This window comes from Hippoglossus hippoglossus, chromosome 10, assembly GCF_009819705.1.
Source record: "Hippoglossus hippoglossus isolate fHipHip1 chromosome 10, fHipHip1.pri, whole genome shotgun sequence".
In the NCBI taxonomy this organism is placed as follows: domain Eukaryota; kingdom Metazoa; phylum Chordata; class Actinopteri; order Pleuronectiformes; family Pleuronectidae; genus Hippoglossus; species Hippoglossus hippoglossus.
Window position 1 is genome coordinate 18729026 of NC_047160.1, and position 23621 is coordinate 18752646.

Here is a 23621-nt window from a genome sequence, read left to right on the forward strand (position 1 = left end):
ATATGGACCCAAAAGTGAACTGACGCCTTGTAAACAGTATTTCGCAAAAACGCCTACATTTGTGCTTATCAAAAGGATATGTTAGCATTTCTTAATTTACCGATTGATGGGTCAGATCTGCAGACTCCTTGCACTAGGGCAGAGTATAGAATGTCATTAGAGGGTGGGGACGAAATTGTTTGTATTTTGTATGAATAGGGTAAAACTAACAAAATTTGTGCCCATTCCCAACTGGTTTTCTTCCATGAGAGGATGTAGAAACTGGATTTTTCTTTATGGCCAAACGCGATAAGAAAACTTGTTGTATGTCTAGTGCCTGCTTACAGTTCTCACAATTCAAAGCAAGAAATGCAACCTTTCCTGTTTAGTGATGAAAAACACACAAGTGGACTTATTCCATTTTAGGGTGGTGGTTTTCTGTCAGCCTTTGTTCATGGAGAGGATATAATCTATTTAGCAAAATAAAACAAATTATTTCAGGGGGCAAGGAACAAATAGTGAACGCGATGGGATCGGGCAGAGTCTGATAAGTTTTTTCCTGCGGTTACTCCCAGAGTCACAGACACTTACTTCAAACGGTGCAAATTATTTAAGCCATACCTTCAGAGAGACAGGGCTGCCAGCGCTACGGTGGGTAAAGAATAGTGTGAGGAAGAAAGGTCTATACAGCTGGCGTAGATACAAAAGCAGGAAAGCATGAACCTCATCTCACACCTTCCCTTCTTTCATCTACTTCCCCTTATAAGCTGGTATTTTGATTCCTGGATTCCTGGCAAGCGGCGCTGTTCGCAATTCAAAGAGTTTTCAACAAGAGCATCTGTTTGGGTATTATCATAAACCTGCATGCTCCCCCTACCCTTTACCTCCCTACTCCCCTACTCCCCCTCTCCTCCCTCTCCTCCCTCTCCTCCCTCTCCTTCCTCTGCCTTGTGCATTTGCATGTTTGAGGAAAAAGGGGTGGAGAGGGTGGGTGATGGTGGGGCTTTTCCGTGACCCAACAGAGTCAATGATACATAAGCCACATGACCAACTAGTCTCCTTATCCAGGGCAAACAGGACTCACACACACACAGACACACACGCCGACAGACAGACCTGCGAGCGGACTTCCAGCACATTCACAGCTCCACTGAACTTGGCTCATGCTGTCGTTTCTCTGACAGAAGAAAAGAGGAGACGCGCGCGCACACACACACACTCACACTCACACACATACATACATACACCTCCGTGGGAGAGCTCAGATATAGACGTGCCTTCAGTCTTAGAGTGGCGCTGTCACACACTGATATACAAACACACATTTAGACAAATACACAGTCACAGTCAGGGAGCCACCACATGCCACACACACGCACACACACACACATACCCACAAATTGACACACTCACTTCTCACATACACACACACACACACACAGGGGAGCAAACAGTCTCTCTCTCCCTTTCTTGCTCGCTCAGCTGCTCTTCCTCTCTCTCCCCCTCTCCCTCTCTCCCTCCCATCCACACACACTCTCTCACACACACACACAGACACAGACACACACACACTCACTTACACACACACACACACATACACACACACACACACACACACACACACACACACACACACCACTACAGTATATCAGCGAGTGACTAGCGGAGAGCCAGAGGGGAGTGCAGAAATGAATGTGAAGATCCTGACGCTGGTGATTGTGCTCTTGGTGTCTCTGCTGTGTTCTGCTACTGCTGGTGAGTACAGGAGCGGCCAGGCTCGTCGCCGGTCGTCTCCCTTTGCTTTCTATTTCTCTCTGTGTTTGCCTTGGGCTCGTGCAGGCAGCTGTAGTTGATCAGTTACCCAGCATGGTTAGCCTTGTGTGGGCTCTAAAAGGCAGGAATATCAGCACCTGGCTGTATACAGTACTGCACTGCAGTGGTTATACTGTCTGCTTTTGTAATGCCATGGCTTTTATGGTTAACTTAAATGCTTAGATTGATCATTTTCCTCCATACCTCACCTTGATGTAAGCTTGTGACATTTAGGGATGAAATATAAAGATAGCTTTTTATTGATGGACCTTCATGTGTGGAGCTATGCCTGAGTGATACATTAGCTCAATGTATGGGTGTTGTGGCTGTTATGAAATGTGAGATATGCATGGCACATGTTCTGTAAGGTGGAGTGAATCTGTTTAATTTATGGCTTGATGTAGTCCATCTGACCCAAGTGCTATATGATTATGAGATGACTGTAAATGTGCAGCAGGGAAACACAACACTTATATATGCATGCGTGCCTCCTGTGGTGATGATAATGAGGACTGTAATTGTTGTACGCATTGATGAGGGGAGCACAGATCCCAGATGCTTGGACCGTCTCTGGAAGGGCTCAGTCTTGATGCCTTGTCACAGTAAATTTCCATAAAGTGCTGCTGCATCTCTGGAGCCATTGTTGAACTAGATATCAATTCCAGCTTGGATCTAAAAATGTCTAATATTTGGAAACAATAACATTGACTTGGGACAGTTGAACAGGCGGGCAGGGAATATTCTCTCTGGTGGATCGGGTGAATAAATGACTTCCGAGAAATGGGCTGGGGGGTTAGTTGGGAGACCGATCGGCTGTCTGCAGATGTGATGCAGGTAACATTGTGGTGTGAAAAAACAACAGTTAGGCCTGTGTAAATGTCTGGACCATTCTTGGGATTATCACCTACCCACCAACTACAGCGGCTTGGAAGACACACAGACAGAAGCTGTGTTTATATCAAATACTGTGCATGTGGAAGATGCTGTGCAGACTTTACCTTTACACAATAGAGAGAATGCATGAAGCATTAAAACGCTTACATCTTAGAAGATGTAGGCCCAGGAAGATGTATAGTGTAAGATGCTGTCTAGGCTTTATGTTGCTAGGTGCTGTATGGAGTGTGGTTTTGAGCTGCTGTGTAGACTTTATGCTTTTATCGATCCATGGCCACAGCACTCACAGTTCCCATGCTTCCCAGCACATTTGTTACAGCGACAAGCTATTTTTGTCTGAGGCTCTCAGCACATGAGTAAATGGGAAGCAATTATCTAGCATCATGGTCAGTGTCGTTTTTCACGCCCTGCGTGGGGCTAAGCATGTTCCACGCCTGAGAGCCCACTGTGCTACACCAGCGACGGGGAAAACAAGGCTGCTGTGCCTGAGGCTTTCATGGGAGCTTATCCCTCTCAACGATGTTCAAGTCACGGCGCTTATGTGCCTCTCTGTTCCCTGGCTGCTACTGTAGTATCAGAGCTCCATTGACAGAGAGGAAGAGAGAGAAAGGATGGGATGCAAGTGTGTTGCGGCGTTGATGGGTGTGGGGAGGGATGCTAGCTGGAGTGTCTGCGTAGCACAAGCCTCTGCTACAGTATGCGCTGTCGCGGGAAGGTGTCGGAAGAGGCTCTGCATGTAGGCAGTGGGTGTGAAGCCTTTCATCTTGAGACAAACGCTTTTCCAGTTCAGTGGGCTTTCTCCTTCTCTCAGGCATCTGTGTGTGTACATGTGTGTCTGAGAAAGAATAGAGACGTACACAGAGAGTGAGACAGAGACCATGTGTGTCTGTTTGTGCACTTGCGGGAAGCAATGGATATAGACCTGAATCTCAGTGATATAGGGTGGAGAATTATACATAAGGGTGTGTCTTGTATTTACGGACGTATATGCACAAGTACTCCTTTAGTGCAACAGGCAAAGCATCTCAAAAACCTAATGTTACTTACAATATTTATTCAGTGAACTAAAAGAGCTGCTGTGGCCTTCTCTATGTAATATTAGCATCCTTAAGCAGTGCACTTCAATTACCTATCCTTGAGAAGCACTCTGGCTCAGGAGTGGGCTCCAGCTTTAGACATGTGGTATTCATAATTCATCCCAGGGCCGATCACTCTTCCTCCCTGTGTGACTCTTAAGACTGGTATAACAGTCCTTATTCTCAAAACATCCTCATGTCTGTAATGGCCTCTTAGACGATATCAAAGCTTCCTTTTCCTCTGCCATGGAAACACCCTGCAAATCTTCACCCAGGGATGCTCTGGATAAAAACAATAGCAGCTGGCTCAGACACACACTTGCCCACGCTCACACATACACAGAGGGTGTAATTGTTAGGGCCTGGGTTGAACAGGTGAGGCCGTTCTGACTGCGGGGCACGAGGCCCGGATCAGAGCCATTATCTGGCAGAGAAATCGTCTGCTTGGGAAGGGGGCAATTTTATGAGAGCTGTCAGCACTGCTATTATGCCATATTAAACTTTGATGTATTGTTGGGGCTGGCTGCTCTGTGGCACCAGCATGCATACATACTGTTCTGCAGCCTGCCTAACTCAGAAGCTCAACCTAGTGTTACAGGTCAAAGTAACACTAGAGGTGGGCTACAGTACATGCAGTCACTCATTAAGGCACCTACAGGCATTAAATGCATGCTTTGCTAGGTCTAATTATTTAGTTAGCAATTATTTAAGCTCCAAACCAACCATAACCAGGAAACTTTAAATCATAAGCGCAGGTATTTCTAATGTAAAGAAGGTGTTTGTGCCTGTGGACATGATTACGGTGGCCATGGAGAGAACAAAAAGCAGCTAAACTCTTCCAGATGTCCAGGCATAACATAATAACAGTGGGCAAACAGTTGTGTCAAAGGGGAAGCAGTGGAAAGGTTATTAGAGGATTATGGAGAATCACAGAGCCTTTTTTGAGGCACAGGAGCTTGTGAAAACCAGCTGCTTTTATGTCTCACACACACACACACACACACACACACACACACACACACACACACACACACACACACACACACACACACACACACACACACACACACACACACACACACACACACACACACACACAAACAAACACGCACGCACACAGGGTCAGATGAAATCCATTTCATGAAGAACCTGGATTTCCTCTTGATGCAGCATTACAAGAAAATAGAGCCAGCAGCCTGCAGCGTCAGTGCAGTTTGTCTGCTGCAACACACACACACACACATACATACTGGTCTTACTATAGCTGCAAGGACTAACATAAGGAGGATAAATAACCTTAATGTCAACCCAAATCTAAACTGTGGGAACTGACCAACATGTCCTCATAGCAATGTATTGAACTGTTCTCTGTCCACACAAACATAGAAGGACATTCACAAACACACTCTTCACAGTCAATGAGTTTGTGTACAAAGTGATTTATCCTCTTGTTGATTTGTCTCTTGTTTATCTTCTGTGGGCTTAAATAGTAGCACTGTTATTATAATCCGCACATCACAGATCCATGTCAGTTTGGTTAAGGGGCGGGTGTTTGACAGTAAATAACATGAATGATATAAATTTGTCAGCTGTCAGAGATTTGCCTTACTATTTATACTGTACCCTACTTGGTGAAAGGAACTGGAAACCATATAGCATCAACAAACCACTGCAAATTGGCTTTACTTAGCATTAATCATTATTAACAATAACACAATCAATTTGGCTAATTTAAAAGAAGCTATTCACTGGTTGTTTTTATCTGGTTTACTTGTTAATGAACAGCTATAAATCCAAAACACTAACCCAAATTTAATTTAAACTAATGCAATTTAAATGTTGTGAGTTCAACGTTTGAAGTGGGTATAACCATATTTGAGGTTTTCCAGTTGTTTCTGACCATGACGTGCAATTGCAGCAGTAAATTAGCATTGTGGTTAGATATATATCAATAAGCAGAAACTTGGAGGAGAAAAAGCATTCTGTGCTGATTTTATATCAATTAACAATAACTAGATAAAGATATACCATTATCATGATAAGAAAATTATACATCAACAGAAGATCTTATCAATATTGTCATCCCCTGCAGTGAGCATAAAATGCATTTCAGTGTAGCTGTACGGTTTCATTGAGAAGATTTTCCTGTGATAAACCACCTCACATCTGTATAATATCACCTAAAGTGAGCTTTGTGAATGGCACTCACAATTGCTCTGGAGTGGGCAGGAGTTGAGTTAGAGATTTAGTGAAAAATCATAACTCATTTGGTAGGGATATAAGGCTAACCTTTGGGCTGACGCTCCCTGGAGAGTTCAGATGTTGAAGACTTTGGCATATGTGACTGCTGGGTTGCTGTAATATAATTCAGAACCCTTTGAATGAATAAATCTACTCACTTAGATCTTCCCTTGAGAGTGAATGCAGTGAAGGGAAGAAAAAGCAGAGGGGGAGTTAACGGCAGGAGAGAAAAATAAAAGGGTGCAAAGGAAGCGAGGCATTCTTGAAGCTGTGGGGTTGTGTAAGCTTTCCATATAGTGGAGGAAGTCACAGCTACATCTAAAAACTCACAGCTGGTGATCTGGTTGGGCTTTACAGATTTCATATGTGGAATAATGACACTTCTTTGCCTCAAGGAGGGAAGTCCGTTCTGCTAAGTATGTTAAATTACTTGTAAATTAAATTCTGGCTGCATTCTGATTCCTTATGTACATGTCTGTTGCCGTCCTGATCCCCCTTTAAGTTTTGAGGGCACAACCTGGGGATAGTGGGGGTTTGTAGGGGGGGTCCTGTATAAGCCAGAGCTCATGATCACCAGACCCTATCCTCAAGCCCGGGGCGTTCCTTACAACTTAATTGAAGCCAGATATTTAAAAAAAAATAACTGCTCAATTTTCCAACAGTATTCAATATTTAAGTGATTTATGACTCTCTTTTTAACATTAAGTGTTACATTTACAGCAGTTGTCCCGGAAGATCAGATTCCTGATCAAGATCTAAGTGGACATTTTTATCAACGGGCTGCCAGACCGCAGAATAAATATTTCGGTCTTTAGGAATGCAGGTGCTTTAATTACTTTCGTGCTATATTTATAGGGAAGCAGATTGGAAAAATATGGCTTCTGTCTATTGCTTTAGAGATGTAATTTGTGGTAAAAAATCATACTTCAGCAGCTAACACGGAGTGTAGGAGGAGAAGTGAATTACTTTGGAGAATCAAATAAATATGGTTTAAGGTATTGTCGCCATTAACGTCAAAGCTCTATAAGTGAAATAATGGATCAGCGAGATTCCAGACATAGCTAAAAAAAACGTGCTGCACAGCTGGCTGTTGTTAGGCAGATCTAACTCAGACAGGGGATTTCAGTGCTGTGAAGATGACAGTATGGATTGGGGCTGTGGATGGTGTAAAGGGACTTAGTAGATTTGGGGTTCATTTAGTGACACCCCCATTGGGATCAGCCTAAACTCCAAGCCTCAGGCAACAGGATGTGCGTGTCTCTTTTATTCTCAGTGCATTATAGGATGTGGTGGAGCTTCTCATGAGGTTTCAAACTGCCATGTACTTTATGTTTGTGCCTTAAATGACATGCTTGAAAATGGAAATCGTAAGATCTCCTCAGTCCTCCGCACAACTGGATCCCTTCTGTGGCAACACAAGAAATAACTCATTTTTTAAATCATGCATTATTCATCACAGTTGCTGTGTCTTTGATCACAAATGTTGTTTTCCCTGGGAGACTATTTCACACATACAGGTCTACACTTAAACATCGGTCAATCTAATGATCTGCCACTGACTAATAGCATCGATATCCCCTACATCAGCATAGGGCCCCTCGCTGTGTCCCCCCTCTGTCTCATTCACGAGGCTGCCCTGCACTCAGCGGCCCCTGAGTACGAACACATGTTTGTAAAAGTAGAAGAGAAACACAATATTTGGAATTCATAAACATGCATCCACATCAGGTAAACAGTTTATCCAAGCAGCCAATGAAAATAGAGGAGGGTGTAGAGGGCCAATAAACAGTGAACTTTAGCTCACCTGCAGCAATGTGCAGCTGAACCCATGAGTAAAAGTATTTACGATTTCTATTTCTTCACTAAATACGTGTGACGACATTGCTTATTAAGTTTCACTGCATAGCCTTTAACCAAAAGGGCCTCTTTGTGTATACCATATGCTTATCAGTATCAGTATATCCTGTATCAGTAATATATTTTTATATAGTTCATATTATGTGTTTTAATGTCTACATCTCATCTAAATCTCATCCATTGTTTTGTATTCGTTGGTCTGGTTGAGTAACACAGTCTGATGCAATGCTGCTGCTATTTTCCTTTAATAATGCTGTATGTACTGTGGGGAGAGGCCATGGTCCCCTCGGGCATTAAAAGCTGCAGTGACGCTGTGATGTTTCTCTGCCGCTTTCTGTTTCTCTCTGTCTCCCACAAATGGGAGAAAGAACGCAGGTTCACAGCATGGGGGGGGGGGGGGGGGGGGGGGGTGTGTGATGAGACAGGAGAGGGAGGGGCTGTGTTTCACATCTGATTAGCGTGCCCATGGAAACGGATGGTTGGAGGATCCCTTTGCCCTTGACATGCAATCTCTGGAGATTAGGGCAACGGTTGGTAGCCTTACCTACCTACTGTACCTGCCATGCGCATAGCTGCTGCTGCTGCTGACGGAAACAGCAGCAGCAGCATCATCATCTCTCCTTCTCCTGCCCTCAAATGACAGGAAAGTTGAGAAAAGAAATATCCCCTTGACTACTCGTTTTCAGTTGGCTCCAACCTGCAGTAACCTTATAGCCACAAATTCACCCCTTCAGCTGGAGTGGGATTGTGAATAAACCAACAGGCAGTCAAGTGGCGAGGAGAGTCAGTGGCTTCATTAGCTGGCTCAATGCTGCTGGCGGCCCTTTGAACTCACAGCGCTCTGATCATAGCAGAGTACGCAGTCTCACACCTCATCATTTCATACACTCAGTAATTCAGGGGCATATATAGCACCATACTTCACAGGCGGCTGACTAACTCAAAGGGACATCTGCAGAAAGCCAGAAACTACAGGGGCTGCACAGTTTGTTTTTAATTTGTCCCCAACCTTCAGTGAGAGTGGGGGGTTACTTTCGGAGCAGGGGGACAAAGGGTTAAGTTTAAAAGCTACAATAATAGGAGGAACTTTTCATGCACTTTGGTTTCCTCAGTGGACTTTACACAAAGCCAGCCTTTAGCCCAGCCACAAGCGTAGCATTATCACAGCACAACAATGCTGCATATCAAACAGTTCCTGGCAAAAATAAGAGAAAGTGCTCATGACCAAAACAAACCCTCCCTAAGAGGAACACTTAGAGTCAGAGTGCGGTGGCACACGAAGGATGTTAAAAACATCAGGGACACAGAGGGATGATCATGGACTCAGCAGTTTTCTTTTAATTGAGAACCTGGCGGCTTTCAGCTGACAATGTCATTCATTTTGCTCCAAACTGAGCGCCTTTCATGGTGGCTGCCATGGTAACGAGGTCTGAAAGTCGGCAAGCAAATCGGTACCAGTTTCTGCCAAGGCCCAGACTTACTGGAAGGCATGCGATAAGCAGCATTTCCGAAACACTAAATGTTGAATTGTGAACGCTAAACAACAGGGGACAGCCTTCTCGGTTAGGCATCATTCCATGTGTGCAGGATGAATGTGTGGGGAGGCTATCAGGAAGCAAGCAAATCCCCAGTGTGATGATGTAGCGGTGCTGGGACTTATTCTAAGTTAAAAGAATGTTTGGCTTGTAAATGGCACAATTAACACATCTCATCCTTGGCTAAATAATCCTGATCCCCTAATGTGCTTATGCAGTGGGAAGCATCTCTGCTTATGACATGTCTCTGTCTGGCTGTGTGGGTTAGCATGTCTGTGGTAATGGCATGCTATAGAGGGATTCATTAGCTAAAGCTACTCCTCTCCTTTTAGTGAATGAAGGGAGGGAGGCACCCAATGGAGACAGCGGGCCTGCTCTTCTCCTCCAATGTCATGGTAATAACCATGGCTACACACACCAGGGTATTAATTCTGCCTCTCTCCCACTTACACAAATATTGTTCTATTGCCCTAAAGGATTACACACACACTCAATAAGCTGCAACTATACCTCCCATAAAATGCAGACAGAAAATAAAGCTATATATTACTGTGATGGTAAAATACAATAACAGTGGTCACTAGTTTAATTATGCAATATAAATTAAATCCGTCCTTACATTAGAATATGTTGTTAAGTGATGGTATCTTATTAATTATGGTTATGGCATATTAATACGGTGTGTGATTGTGAAAGGAGGGCAAGAGCTTTAAATGGGTCTACAATTTAGTCCAATCATAGTGCTAACAGGGAGGGAAACTAAATTTAGAAAGAAACAATAGTAAGAGCCATAGTGTCTCTATGAAGCTGTAGTTTGGCACAGTGGTGCTTTGATCATATACTAACATGCTGATGCTCAGCAGGAATGAGGTTTACCATGAGCACTATCTTAGTTTAATGCCAACATTTGCTAATTGACACAAATGAAAAGTTAAGGTGGAGCTGATGGGAAGACCATTGGTTGGGCAGGTATTTTCTTGCAACGTATTATGTTAACTAATATTTTGCCATGGTGCTAAATGGAAAGTTGAGGAATTATGGACATCACTGTAGAATCACACTGGTCATTTCTTTGTCCTCATGGGGTTAACCGTTCTCCTCCCAGTTCAGTACCCACCCATTCCCATTCTCCCAGCTGTTTGTTTAACATCAAGATACATCTGTACAAACTGAACCAAGCACGATTTATGGCACAGAGGTGTCAGACAAGTGATGCAGGGACGGTAAAAAAAAACAAAACGGAGAGAGGAAATGTTCTTGAGAAGCTCAGCCAACTGTGAAAATAGATCAATGAGATTGCACACAATTGATTCATAATCAGTGTGACTGTGGGTGATGAGCACAACGGGTAAACAAACAGATACGATTCAAGAGGACAGTAAATCAATTTGCAGTGACACAGAGAAAATTAAACACAGCGAGGATTACATTTTGGTGGCCACGCTTGATTGTGCATGTTTACATTTGATGCAACAGTTTCTAAATTATAAACACAGCTCTTTGTGCACTTGTTGCTGTAGTTAGTCTCACAGGCCGATACAGTTTAATCTCTTATGTCGTAGTGACACAAAAACCATTATGCTGTGGCTGCATTTACAAGTGCAGACATTTGTTATGTGGTCTTTTTGGCAGTCTATGCACACAAATCAGCTTTACAACTATTAATAATCGGCTCTGGCCCATTGGCCATGCTGCCTGTTTTCCTGCATTGACACACAGCGCTGTGATGTACAGTTTGCTCTTGCCAGCCGTGAGGGCAGCTGATGAACTTGGCATTAAACCAGAGGACAGCCATTCCTCTTCGCTGACTGGATGGACAAGTGCTGGAAGACGTAAATCTCTCCAGGCGCCACTGATGGACTGCTGCAGAATCGACAGGGATAAGCTGTCAGGCTTCCACTTTCTGCTGGGCCATTATAAGACTGAGAGCCAGCCATTTGAAAAAGACAACATAACAAATATCACCTTAGGAGGCAGTGGTGAAACTAGGGCGAGGAATTAGCGAGGAGCCGACCAGCTATTCATCATTAGTTTGGAGACTGTCCAGTTTGTGACACTCCCAACTATTCTCTCCTCTCTGCCTTACCATCTCTACGTCTCCTCTATACCCTTCTCCTTAAGGAGGCGGCAGTGACGCAAGCAGCAGCAACAGCAATAACCTGGCATTCCTGAAATTCCCCCTTTATTACAATTTAATTAGGGAATTACCAAGTGGGGGCAGAAGTGTTGAGATTTGGTGGAGAGAGGGCAAAACCAAGGTCATCAAAAGTATAGATAAGATGCTTGTTGCTGTGAGACATATGTTATCCTGCCATTTTACTGTTTTACCAGCTGAACGTAAACACACGGTAAATCCCTCATGGGAAAAAGATCAAATGGGATACTACAAAGACTGGATTCAATTTCAGAGCATTAAGATGGCTGCGATATCTTTGTTTATGGAAAAGAAACATGCATTATCCAATAATAAACCTGCCATGGAAACAATCAAAAGGTCTTATCCAGATGCAACAGATGCTGCAACATTCAATCTATGTGTATTCCACTATAGACAGGTAAAGATTCAAAGATATCTGTTGCTGTGTGTCATATCTGTCACACTGAGATACTGTCCCTACAGACTGCAAGAGTTAATCTATACAGCCGGTGTTATCACTTGGGCCTGGTTTATTTTTAGCAGCTTTCATTACACTTTTCTATCCTGTAGCCAGATTGGATGGGTTGAGATTTGTGAGGAAAATCAGGCGATGTAGTCCCTTCAAACCCCAGTGCAGAGCAGTGGCTGACAGCTTGCCATGGCAGGAGACATCTAAATTGTCTCATTATGGACCTGGGCTATGACAGCCTGAGCCTCCCTTAGAGGGACGGCAGATGAGCTGTGTGAGCCGAAGTACAATTACTTTACCATCTTGCATTGGAATGTGTGTATGAGTGTGTGTGTCGCAACTGAGTGAGACTCCAGTTAATGCATGTGTTTGCAACACCTGTTACTAGCCTACTTGAGCTGCAGTTGGACTTAGTTTAGCATTGTAGTTACTTCAGGTATCACTGAGACATTTTAGGTGTCAGTACACTTAACCCAAAAGATCGAACAGTGCCTCTTTTGACATTTTTCACCCAGTCACTTCTGGCACTTCTTCATTTGTACAACTGACTGTTTCACTCCTCTTTGGAGCCATTTTTAATGGTAACAGGCGACAAGCAAATGTGTTTGGATGAAATGTTGTTCAAAATATGTTTTGACAACATTTGTTTTGACCATAGACTCTATATAAAGATGGAAAAAACATCTTCCGCCCACTATTCAGAAAGAAGCCAAAATCTTGTGGATACTAACGCTGCTATCTTGCGCCAATGATGCCATTTGGAGCCTGGGTCTGCATAGTAGCAATAAGGGGGAAGGAGCCATAGTATCCAGATCATCTCAATACACACGCTTGCCTCACCTTCAGGGAGCTGTCATGTCATCCATCTTTATATACAGTTTATGCTACTGACACCTTAAATAGCAAAGACTGCATCCTTCCTCTAGTTTTTGTATTTTCTGCATCTAAATGCTGATGGTGTTTCAGGGGCAAAAGGAAGGAGAGCCTCCCACCCCCTTATCTTAATACTTGTGTTGGCCTTAAAATCTACTCAAACATAGAGGGTATTAACATTAAACCACCTGAATTTGAAAGAAATAAGTTGAATGCCTTCAGTATGTGCGAACGTCCCTCATTTGCTGTGTATCTGGAACAATAACAAATGGATAATGTGCAGATTAGTGCGACTAGGGCCAAAGATGGGCTTTAGATGCGGAAATATGCAAGAGACTTTCCCTGCTGCAAATGAATTAGCCCACTGTTCAGCCACAAATGTAATGTGTTATGTGATCGCGGAAGAAGATTAGTGTGAAAATGGAATTTGAGATGTCTGGCGTTTCAGGTATATCCACTGCAAACATTAAACAGGCTGTTTTGCTCAGTCATGCAGTTAACCATTGTTTAAACCTGACAGCCAGAAAAACACCCCTCTTTCCTCCTTTTCTATGGAAGTTGTTCTTTTAAAAATGTTCAATATACTACGGCTGGTTGGTAATTAAGAAAGGCTGCCTACCCTCTAATGGTGTTTTGAATTCTGCCATTGAAGAAAGCAGCCCTTTATTGAGACAAACTGATCCAGGCTAATAGAGAAGCTTGAGTGTTTTGAACACCATAGAAAGATTCAGGGTCATGGCTGTGCCTTCTCCGTATAAAAGCCTGTAATCACCACTCTGCACACCTAAATACACTCACTGATGAGGAGAATCTTAGGGAACCAGGAAACTTAACATCACCCTGGCCTTTATAAGCTGCTCAACTGCTGTCCTCAATATACTTGCTGCTTTTCCAAACCTCTGCAGTCGACTGGCTGAATTATCTTAAGCTGTGTCCTCACCCAAGCCCTCGTAAACCCAGGAAGGTCTTGCTCCTGGGAATTCTAAAAATGGTGCCAGTGTCTCTGAGGAGAGGAGACAGGAATGTCATGACCCCATGTGAGTGATGTCAATCAGCTTTTTGATGGGAAATACCCACTGGGGATTTGTAGTTTCTTTTGAAAAAGGGTAGTAGTTTCACTTTGAGATGAAGAATCTGTTAGAAATACAAAAAGATTGGAAGAGCGATAAAGGTGCAGTGTGGGTCTCAATGGATTTCACCAATAAGGTTAAGTTATTCAACCTGTTGAATCAGCTGTATCTTGTGTTTTTGGACATGGTTTTCTTAAGTGTGGAAAAATATCCCTGTTGATGATTTCTTAAGGGGTGTCTTGGTTTGGACATTACCAAGTGAAAGTTTAAAGTTTTTAGGGCATAGGTATTTTGGAGGCAGGGTGGTTCACTGAAAGACAGTAATGAGGAATGTAGGGTCCAGTGTTTTAGTGTTTGACCGATACTGAGGACTAAAAGTCACAATGTATCTCTGCCTCTACGATTTCAGTTTAATTTCTAATCCGTCTCTTGTGTGTCATCTAAACATTATAGAAGTCAACTACATCTACAGCTCCAATTCAGTGTTTTTTATGAGTTATGGGTTATTACAATGAAAAATGTATGACTTATGTAGTATGTAGTCACTGGGATTCAACCACTTCGATAATAAAAAGTCCTGCTCTGCTTACATTCACATTTTATTGGACTAAAGATCAGGGTGTAGAGTGAAAGATCACCTGCATGACATATCCCATTACTAGTAAAGATCTGCAGCAAAATGTTATATTCCAAGTCAAGAGGAGGTCTTTCAGTTTGTGATGTTGAAAGGTCACAGCAGAGACACTTGAGGTGGACCTGAGCATTTAGAAAAGAGGGGCTTAAGGGGATCAGGCCACACTTATTGAGAGAAGACTGAGAACATCTGGGATCACTCTGAAACACACACACACACCTAAGACATTCACACATTCTCTGAGAGACACATTGCTATCAAACGCATCTCTAATCTGGGATCAAACACTGAGACAGGATGCACCTCCACAAGGTCTGTTGCTTTGTGGTGTTTGTAATCTTGAGGGAGAGTGAGAGAGACATGAGACACCAGGGGTTTTTGGTTTCCCACTTTGGCCATGGCAGTGTCTATCTGCTTTGCTCTTGTTCCACCATGCCAATTTGATGAACTACAACTCTGGGTGGGCTTGAAGAGGCCCACACAGACACATCCCCACACTGACACACATGCTTATGTATACATGTCTCTTGTTTCCTCATCTATAACCACTGTGATAACTCTTTGGATCTTGCTAGATGTTTTTCTTAGGTATGAATGGGCTTGGCTAATAATCGACTCAAATGAGATACTTTGTGCGAGAGGAAACTGAAATATTAGGACATTTCTGGGGATCTAACTGGTCTTTGTTTGTCCTCCAGGTCCCATGGCCTCCATGGAGCATGGCAGAGAGCTGGAAGAGGCCTCTCCAGTGAGAAAAATGGTCCAGCAGAGCCCTGCAAGGGGTGGTCAGACCCACAGACCAGCCGGCTGGAAGAGGAGACGCCCACGGCCCCGTCTTTCCCACAAGGGGCCCATGCCATTCTAGAGCAAGGTGAGTTTATAGCAGTCAGGGGTGTCAAGACACTCATTAGGTTTTGTTTGTCAAAACCCATGACAAAACGGTCAGTGTCACACACTAAAAGGCTCTATACCCACCTGCAATTCTCATGTGCCTCTCTGTGCTGTATTTGCCTACAGCCAACTTTCTGTCAAACGTTCTGTCAAGTCAGAGCAAAAGCACTTCCCGATATATTAAATCATAAATGCTGACTAGTGAGGAAACGACTTCCTAGAGGAATTTCTAAAAGGATTGTGATCTTGAGTCCTAACATACTTTGTTGGCAGAATCCATTTGGATGTTTCTGATGACGAATGGTAAACCTAAACTGTTACAGGAACACTGGAAACTCTGTTAATGACCATCCCATCCAGATTCAGTTCCAACACAAGCGTGTTATTGTTGGCACTGAAACAAATACATGTTTTAACAGATTATTGGACTTTGCTCTACCAGCTTTCATGCCTTCATAGTACGATAGAGACTGTATTTGAGGCTACGTCATTTATTTCCTCATATGGGAAAAAGTTATACTTAGAAACATAACCTTTGAATCAACTATACAAGCATTAATCTTTTCTATACCTCTGATCAAGTCGATTAAATCTGTTTTTCCAAAGATAATACTTTAGAGAGTTGGGTTTCCTAGGTGTAATATGCTTTCCCTCTCAGGAATGTTTAACTTGCTGTCAAGTGAAACAAGGTTTTATGTTGAAACTCTTTAATCCCAAATCTGAGATAATATTTTATTTATCACCATTTCACGGCTTGATTTTCTTGTCTCAACTAAAACAAACTCTCTGTATTTCTAGAAAAACAAATCAAGCTTTACTAGGAAACTTAAACATACTGCAACTCATTAAACAACATGATAAAGATTAAACCGTTCTTTGTACTAGCTAATGTCTCTGTGTGTAGAGGGCAACAGTAGTTAAAATATGTCACTGCATTAGGAAGCACAGGACACATTCACATGTCTCTCGCAGACACTGTGAGAGACAGGGAAACTTAGAAAAACACAATATCCCTGCAGGAGGTGTCAACCATACAAAGCTGACCTGCAAAGGTCCGCCATAAATGAACGCCATAGTGAGGGGAGGCTGCAGCCAGAAAGTGTCTCGGCATGGTTAATCAGTTTTCAGGAAATAGGATCAAAGCCATAGACGTTTGGAAGTTCTATTCTCTAAAACAGACAGGGAAGTTTTACAATCTAAGGCAAATTATGGATCATTATTGTGTTGTTTTTTTTGACAAGGTCAGACTTCTTTTGAATGCACTCCTGTTTCAGTAACATACCCTAGAGACTCAGAACCAGGCTGAAAACAAAAAGTAAGGTCAATGTGTGCTTGAAGGACAACAGTGGTGCTAGTCCTTTATCTTCATGCCTATAAAAATGTGAAAACGCTTTCTGCGAGTTGAGTGGTCAGATCTTCTGTTTGGTGCCGGAGTGCTGGCCACACAATACAGGGAGCTTCAGGAAGTTGTGAAGCTCTGTAAAAGTGAACAGCTCACTGAGTCACAATGCTCTCTCTGCAAACACCCCTTAAACCACAACACACTGAAGATTTCCTTTTGTTGTTTGCTTCTGAATGCAGCTCCTTGGATTGTTGCAAGGGTCATAGTTCACCTTGTTCAAGGATTTCTCTGCATGCCCTGCTGGTTTACTCCAACCAGACGGGAGTCAGAATCAGACTGTCCATCAGCAGCATTTGAGTGACATTTAGTAACGTTAAAAACTTCACTGTGTAAATTATCCAAGTTCAGATAACGTTTTACTGGATGATTTAAGACTTCACGAGAACCAGTTTCTCCACTCAAAAAGCCACTCCTCTAACACTTAAGTTTGAAAGGCTCTGTTCATCCTCACACGTCCTGCTTTCTTCTTCTATTTGAGTTGATGATGAGAAAAAAACCTCTGGAAGCAGCAGGACATGCTTTTTGTTTGATCAAAGCTAGAGTTCAATGGAGAAGTCCAGCAGTCCATACAGTCAGATGACATAATATGTTACGATTGGCCCAAACTTAACTGTTTTTAAATAAAGTTGAGCAATAATTGACTGGACATGGTTCATCCTCTAGCCATCTCCTATTTAGCAACATCTCCCTATTTTAGTGTCAAAAACAGATCATCTTCTTATTCTCAAAGACACCTGAGGCAAAATTGGACTTTTCAGCATTACACATTCCAGATGTGAGCGATGCTGAGAAGAAAGATGGCGACCCGGGTCATCCTCCTTGAGCATATGAGTAGACTCAGAATGTGCTATTACAGCTCTTGGAACTAAGCCATGCCAGTGACAGTAAAAGACGACAGGATATTACAGATTTAAAGCTGCAGGCAATTTATGGAAACCTGTTGAGATACTGAGTGTGAGAAAATCTCAGTGAATGAGTCCTCTAAAGAGTTTCCCATCCAAACAATGCAGGGCAGGTCTGCAACTCCTCCCGTACATTCAATCTGACATGTAGTATGACTTCAAGGCGCTGAGATCATACTGTTGGCCCACACAGTATGTAAGGGCAACAACAAACAACAATACAACTCAGTAGAGATTAGATATACTGTAGATCACAGTGCTTGAGGCCTTACATGACCACAGAAATATTCCGTCATGAAACAAAAGCAGGTTCTTATTCTCGAATGAACCTTGTTGTCGTGCAACAAAGCTTACAGCATCTGAAATCTTGGGACTAGAGAAGATGGGGGACAAGGGAAGATAAAAGATTTCCTCATTGTTGGGAGTGATGCAGTGCCCCTAGTGTAGTATAATGTTGGGCTTGTGTTCTACAGCAAGTTATACAGTTGTTTTTCTTACTCCCTGCTGCACCTTTCTGTCAAAGACCGTGAAATCTGGTTGGAACATGTTACAGATAACCTTTTCTTCTAGTTTTTTATTGCACAGCAGCCAGAAATAGATCCCTGTGGGGTGCCATTATTGGGGAGGAAATTGAAATGTCTGCATGGTACATGAAATGATATTTAGGAAACAAAAAAGACACATTGATCTGACTTTTTCTGTTATTTTCCTGTCTTGCAGGCACTGCTTTGAGCGCCCTCCCCCAGGTTCTGATTTCTATGCTCTTCCTTTGCCTTGGGGGGCCTTGCAACAAAGGGCCGATGCTTGCCCAGCCTGAAGAGTGATGTCCATAGCACCTGCTGGTTCTTCAAGCAACTCTGTCCACAAAAAATCAGGACAAGCCGCTCACCCTCAGCTCGAGGAAGAATTGGGAGCAGGGAAGGGGGGTGGGGGGTATTGAACCCGAGCTATCAGACTCTATTTCTCTGTCTCTCTTTCTTTTACTCCCTCGCTACTTATCTATCTCTGTCTTCTCCCAAGTGTTTTTTTTCCTATCATTTGCTTAATAGAGCCCAATCAATAGCGATCTCCCTCAGTGTCTCACACACTTTGCATGATATGTGGTGGAGGGGGAGCCCAGTCATAACAATCTGAGTCTTAAAGCATCTGTCACTTCTCCATGGTGTGGTATTCCCATCTCTCAGATTCAAGGTTACAGCAGCCACTGATTTATTTGCTGTGTAGCTACTTATCAGCTTTACTTGTGAGAGAGGGTGCTGATCATGCAGAAGGGCAGTTATAATAGTTGACAAAAGCAAATATTAAATTCACTTATGATACTCTGGATGTATGCAGCGTAAAGGAAATTCCTAAGTTTTTGTGTTTAAAATGGAAGAGCAAGTGAGTCACATCTGAACGACATTGAAATCATCGCTTAACTATCATTATTTACGGTGCGTTGTACCTCCTAATGACACTGCGTCCACATGCAAAGTAAAGTTGGACTGAAAAGAGAGTCCTATTGTCAAAACAATCTATTCAAGTGACACAACAATTCCTAAATTTAGAAAAGAAATGAAAGTCTTCAATTCCAAAGCTATTTTGGTGTTTGTGAACTCATTAACACCTTGGGGAGGGGGGTGGGGGGTTTGCTGACGCGCTCAAGGTTACTGTAAAATGTTGCACCTTGGATGAGTCCTTTGACCCCAAATCCCAATCCCAATCCTGTCCCCAATCCCCAGCCTTCGCACCACATTGCTGCCCTGTGCAGCTGCTCTACACGACTGTTAACTGGCAGGAGCGGTCTGCTCCACCGACAGGTCGCCTTGCCTTTTAATGAAGTGCCAAATAATAACCTTGTCCACAATGCTGCCAGGAACAAAGGAATGGAAGGTTAGGCAGAAACACATTACCTCTTGTTTGAAGTCTTGATACACTGACACAATATGCATTTTAAATTTCTTCTAACAGAAATCCAATGTGAGATAATGATAATAGGAAGACAAGTTAAATTTGACCAAAAAAACCAGGAAACAGTTTCGAAGCAAAGCTCAGCTCAGTTAACATACCACAGTGACCAGCCTCCCACTAGTGCTCTAGCTGCTGTAATATTCAGCATAAGGCTGGTTTGACCCCTTGACCGAAATCTTTCACTGACAAAATGCTATGCCTTTCCATCATACTGGAATATATTACTGTTTGTGTTTATTTCTGTGTTGAAGTAGTAATTTCTTTTTTTCTCAGGGTGCTGTGACAGAGGCTTGTACTAGCGCAGTCTATTTTGTGCATTTATTTAATAAAGAACACAAACATACAGTACATTAAAGCTTATACGAGCATATTTTCATATACGGTATCTTTACTCTCCCTGTATGTATTCACCAATATAGCCATGTAGCCAGATTCAGTCCTTTCTCATCCTGATCTGTTCCCTACATTTCGTTGGGTACAGTTGCCTTTTCTAGTGCGCCCTACCACAGCACAGGTGGTCGTGGCTTTGATCATTCCGCTCATTAAATCCTAGAGTTAATCTTTCTCAGATGGATCTCCCCAAGGCTGGCCGGGGCCACTTAGTCTGAGCTCATTGTTAAATTGGCTTAGACTGAAACCACGCCCTTCCCCCTTTCCAATCCCCAAACCCCGAATGATTCAGAGTGTAACCATGTAACATATTAGGAGAGTAACGTGTAGAGCAGCCACCTTGCAATCGTTCGTTGTGTATTAGGTGTGAGAAGCAACTTCCTCATTTTTTGGAGGTAAACTCTCATTTCAATCCGCTGCGATTCAATCAGCAAACACTCTACTACGACCAAATAAGCAACTGGCAGGTAAACTTAGATTTCCGGTACCTTTTCCCTCTCACCATGTCTCATGCAAATAATATAATAAAATGCAGAGTCTTCTCAGGCCCAGCATGAGAAGCTTTTATTAAGAGAGCATCTAAAATCACATCCACCCAACCAAGCACTGCTTGATTAAAACTGTATTAAATCCTAGGGCACTGTGAAGCGAAATTATTTCAGTTCCACCATTTTTTTTTTTTTCATACCCGCTTAGACAGAGATGTAGATTTCATTAATGCTCCTTGGGAGTGAGACAGCTTTGCTCATGACGTCTCATGTATTATTGGGGAAGATAGTGGGAAGATATGAGCTGGGGATGGAAGTTCAAAGCCGCAGGAGTTGGGATGCTGGAAGTAGATGAGGTTATGACAAGGGGTTTTAAACAATATTCCCCCATGTCGGAAGTTTTTGTTACAGAGCCGAGCAACGTCTGTATCCGCACTGTTCTTCATGAATGTATCCTCACCATCTGCACCAGCCATGCTGCCCTTTCAGAGACAAGAGCAAACCAATGTTTATGTAAAGTACCCTTTTGAATCTTGGTCAGTTGAATCCAAAAATCAAAAGCCAAATATCCCACTGATCCAAAGCCTCTAGTGTCAATAAGTCCCAACAAATAGACGTGGCTTTGCTCCAAGATTTTCTGTATGGGTTCGCAAGGCTGCACTTTTGCAATTCCATTATGCTGCTGGACAAATACACCCTGAAAACAAGAGTCTCTTGGTATGGAATAGTTTTCCAGTGTATTGTGACAATTTTTTGTCTGATTTTTGTCTAGCTGGTTGTCCAAAGCTTACTTTTTGAATACAGTGTGAAAACCTGTATTTTTTGTGGATGTAACAAAATAGAAAAGTAGTCTGCAGCACAATATGTCGTTGACACGTGAAAGCTTTCAGGCATTCTTTTCTTGTAGATCATAGCCCACAACCCTCCTCTGCACATCAGGTTAATGGGCCTTGTGGTGTGGAAGGACAAGCATGTCCAGGCTCAAACTGAAATGGTAAACCAATACATTATGCTCGGGGAGCAAAACCATTTTCCTTAATGGTCTTTTCCAGCAAGGCTTACACAAGAGAAACGATTCCTATCCTCTCAATGTTTCCCCTCCAGTTCCTCTTCTCTGTGACCATCTCAAGGCCTGAGTAATGTTCCTATGCACTTGTTAGCATGTTTTCCTGGTAGAAAAATGTTTGTGCTGAGAACTTGCCCCATTGTGTTTTGTTATTTTTGTCCAAATGCATTTGGCTGGTAGTGTGTAAGGAGTGGGGATGAGCAGAGAGATAGATATGTGTTAATGGTGGAGATGAGAGTAAGCTAGCAGAAAGATTTAAAATATTAGCTTAGCAAATAAGCTCTGTTTCCCAATAGCTGTAGACACAACAGCCACAAAAAACGTCATGGAAAAACACAAGGTGTTTATGTTTTCTATGCTTTTGTCATTATATACTCAGTTCTCTACTAGACACAATTCCTTTCAATTGAAACCGAACAAAACTTTTCATTCATTGTGGGAATGGTATGAGAGTCAGCACACAACACATTCCATGATTTTACCTTGTGTATCTCTAAACTCATCAAACTGTATCATGTTGGCCTTCAGAGTGGGTGTCTGCAGGATCTAGTGGCTGATATTCAATCCAATGCATTCACACATTTCCACCGGCTGGGCAATCCAAAGGATAACTAGATTATATCTCCCGTGGGAAATGACTATCTGTCATTATCCCGGAGCCTCAAAGAGGCTTCCTACACCCAGAATAGCACAGGCCCCTTGATTGCAACATATTCTCCATCTATGTAACCACTGTGTTAAAGATCAGCTACATTCAGAACGATCTGAGGAGAGATGCAGTCTGTAGGCTTGCACGCCATTGCAACAGTGTTACTAGGTCTCAAGCAGAAACAATTTTTAAGACAATGTATTACTCCTGAAACTTATATTCTGTTTATGGTGTGTGCTCATATTACTCACCAGGCCAAATGTACAGTCCCTGTCTGTTTTGATGTTGAACTGGGCAAAAATAAATGACATAAATAAATAAATAAAACAAGTGTATCAGAAATGGTTGAAATACTGTGTACATATTTGAACTTTTGGTTTCTAATTTATAAAAGATAAGCTTTAGCTCTTGGAGTACTTATTTTATTTTTTCCTTTCATGCGTAGCTTTGTGTTTTTATTTTCTATTTCTGTAAAGTGTGTAAATATATCTTTATGATAATAAGTAATATTAAAAATCTTATTTTAAGAAAACACTGCGTCATGTCATTTCTTTAGAAAAAGAAAAAAGCATTTCATGTTTATCATTGTCAAAGGTTTAGTGTTTCAGTATACTGTCATCTGCTAACCACCAAATGATGAGGGTGCTTAATAGATGATCACCAAAATCATTAGGATTCATTCTGAGGAGGACATGGATTTCTGAGCTGAGTTTCAAGTTAGTTATCTCTGAAAACCACAAGTGTTAAGCTCATAGTGGCACTACAGGAACAGTCAGGGGCTCACCAACAGAGTTAGGATTTGTCCTCTGGAAACCATCATTACCTGCATAATGGTCTGTGCCAACTAATCATATAGAGGTGGAGATATTTAAATGCTAACTGAAATCTTTGAAATACTATGGGTGCTAGATAGATGCCAGATGATCACCAAATTTAAAAGGATTTATCCTCCGGTAACAATGAATACCGTTTACCGGACTGCCACGGCCATTAACCTTTACCTTCAGTTCAGTCTTGTATAGAAATTCATTCGTTGCAGTATGCACATGCCTTTGGAAATGTAAATCAACTCCTCATCCATTAAGGAACACTTCACCAGTGACAGCTAGCCTTTCCTGAGCTTATAGTGCATACTAAGCATGCTGCACATTAATGCATCACAGCTGCTGAGCATGCATGGAGACCTTGGACGAGTCTTGATGCACTGAGATGCAGCGTGCATACATGTCATATCTAGATACAAAGGAAGCTCCTCTAGTCATTACTGCTGGATAATCAGAAAAGAATTCAGTAGAGGTAAACAAGT

General features: G+C 42.5%; 2 protein-coding genes across 2 annotated transcripts in view; one reads left to right on the forward strand and one right to left on the reverse strand.

Annotated features, from left to right (window-relative positions):
- Nucleotides 1-23621, reverse strand: part of xpnpep2 (X-prolyl aminopeptidase (aminopeptidase P) 2, membrane-bound) — an 87592-nt gene that overhangs the window by 56339 nt on the left and 7632 nt on the right. The gene's annotated exons all lie outside the window — the stretch shown is intronic.
- apln (apelin) lies at nt 1505-22847 on the forward strand. The gene is made up of 3 exons (XM_034598171.1): nt 1505-1734; nt 15276-15448; nt 18493-22847. The coding sequence occupies exons 1-2, from the start codon at nt 1668-1670 to the stop codon at nt 15440-15442; spliced, it is 234 nt and encodes a 77-aa protein (XP_034454062.1). The 5' UTR covers nt 1505-1667; the 3' UTR covers nt 15443-15448; nt 18493-22847.

Coding starts and splice junctions, on each gene's coding strand:
- apln (XM_034598171.1), top strand. CDS start 1,668: ATGAATGTGAAGATCCTGACGCTGGTGATTGTGCTCTTGGTGTCTCTG. Junction 1,735..15,275: donor GCTGTGTTCTGCTACTGCTG/GTGAGTACAGGA, acceptor TTTGTCCTCCAG/GTCCCATGGCCTCCATGGAG.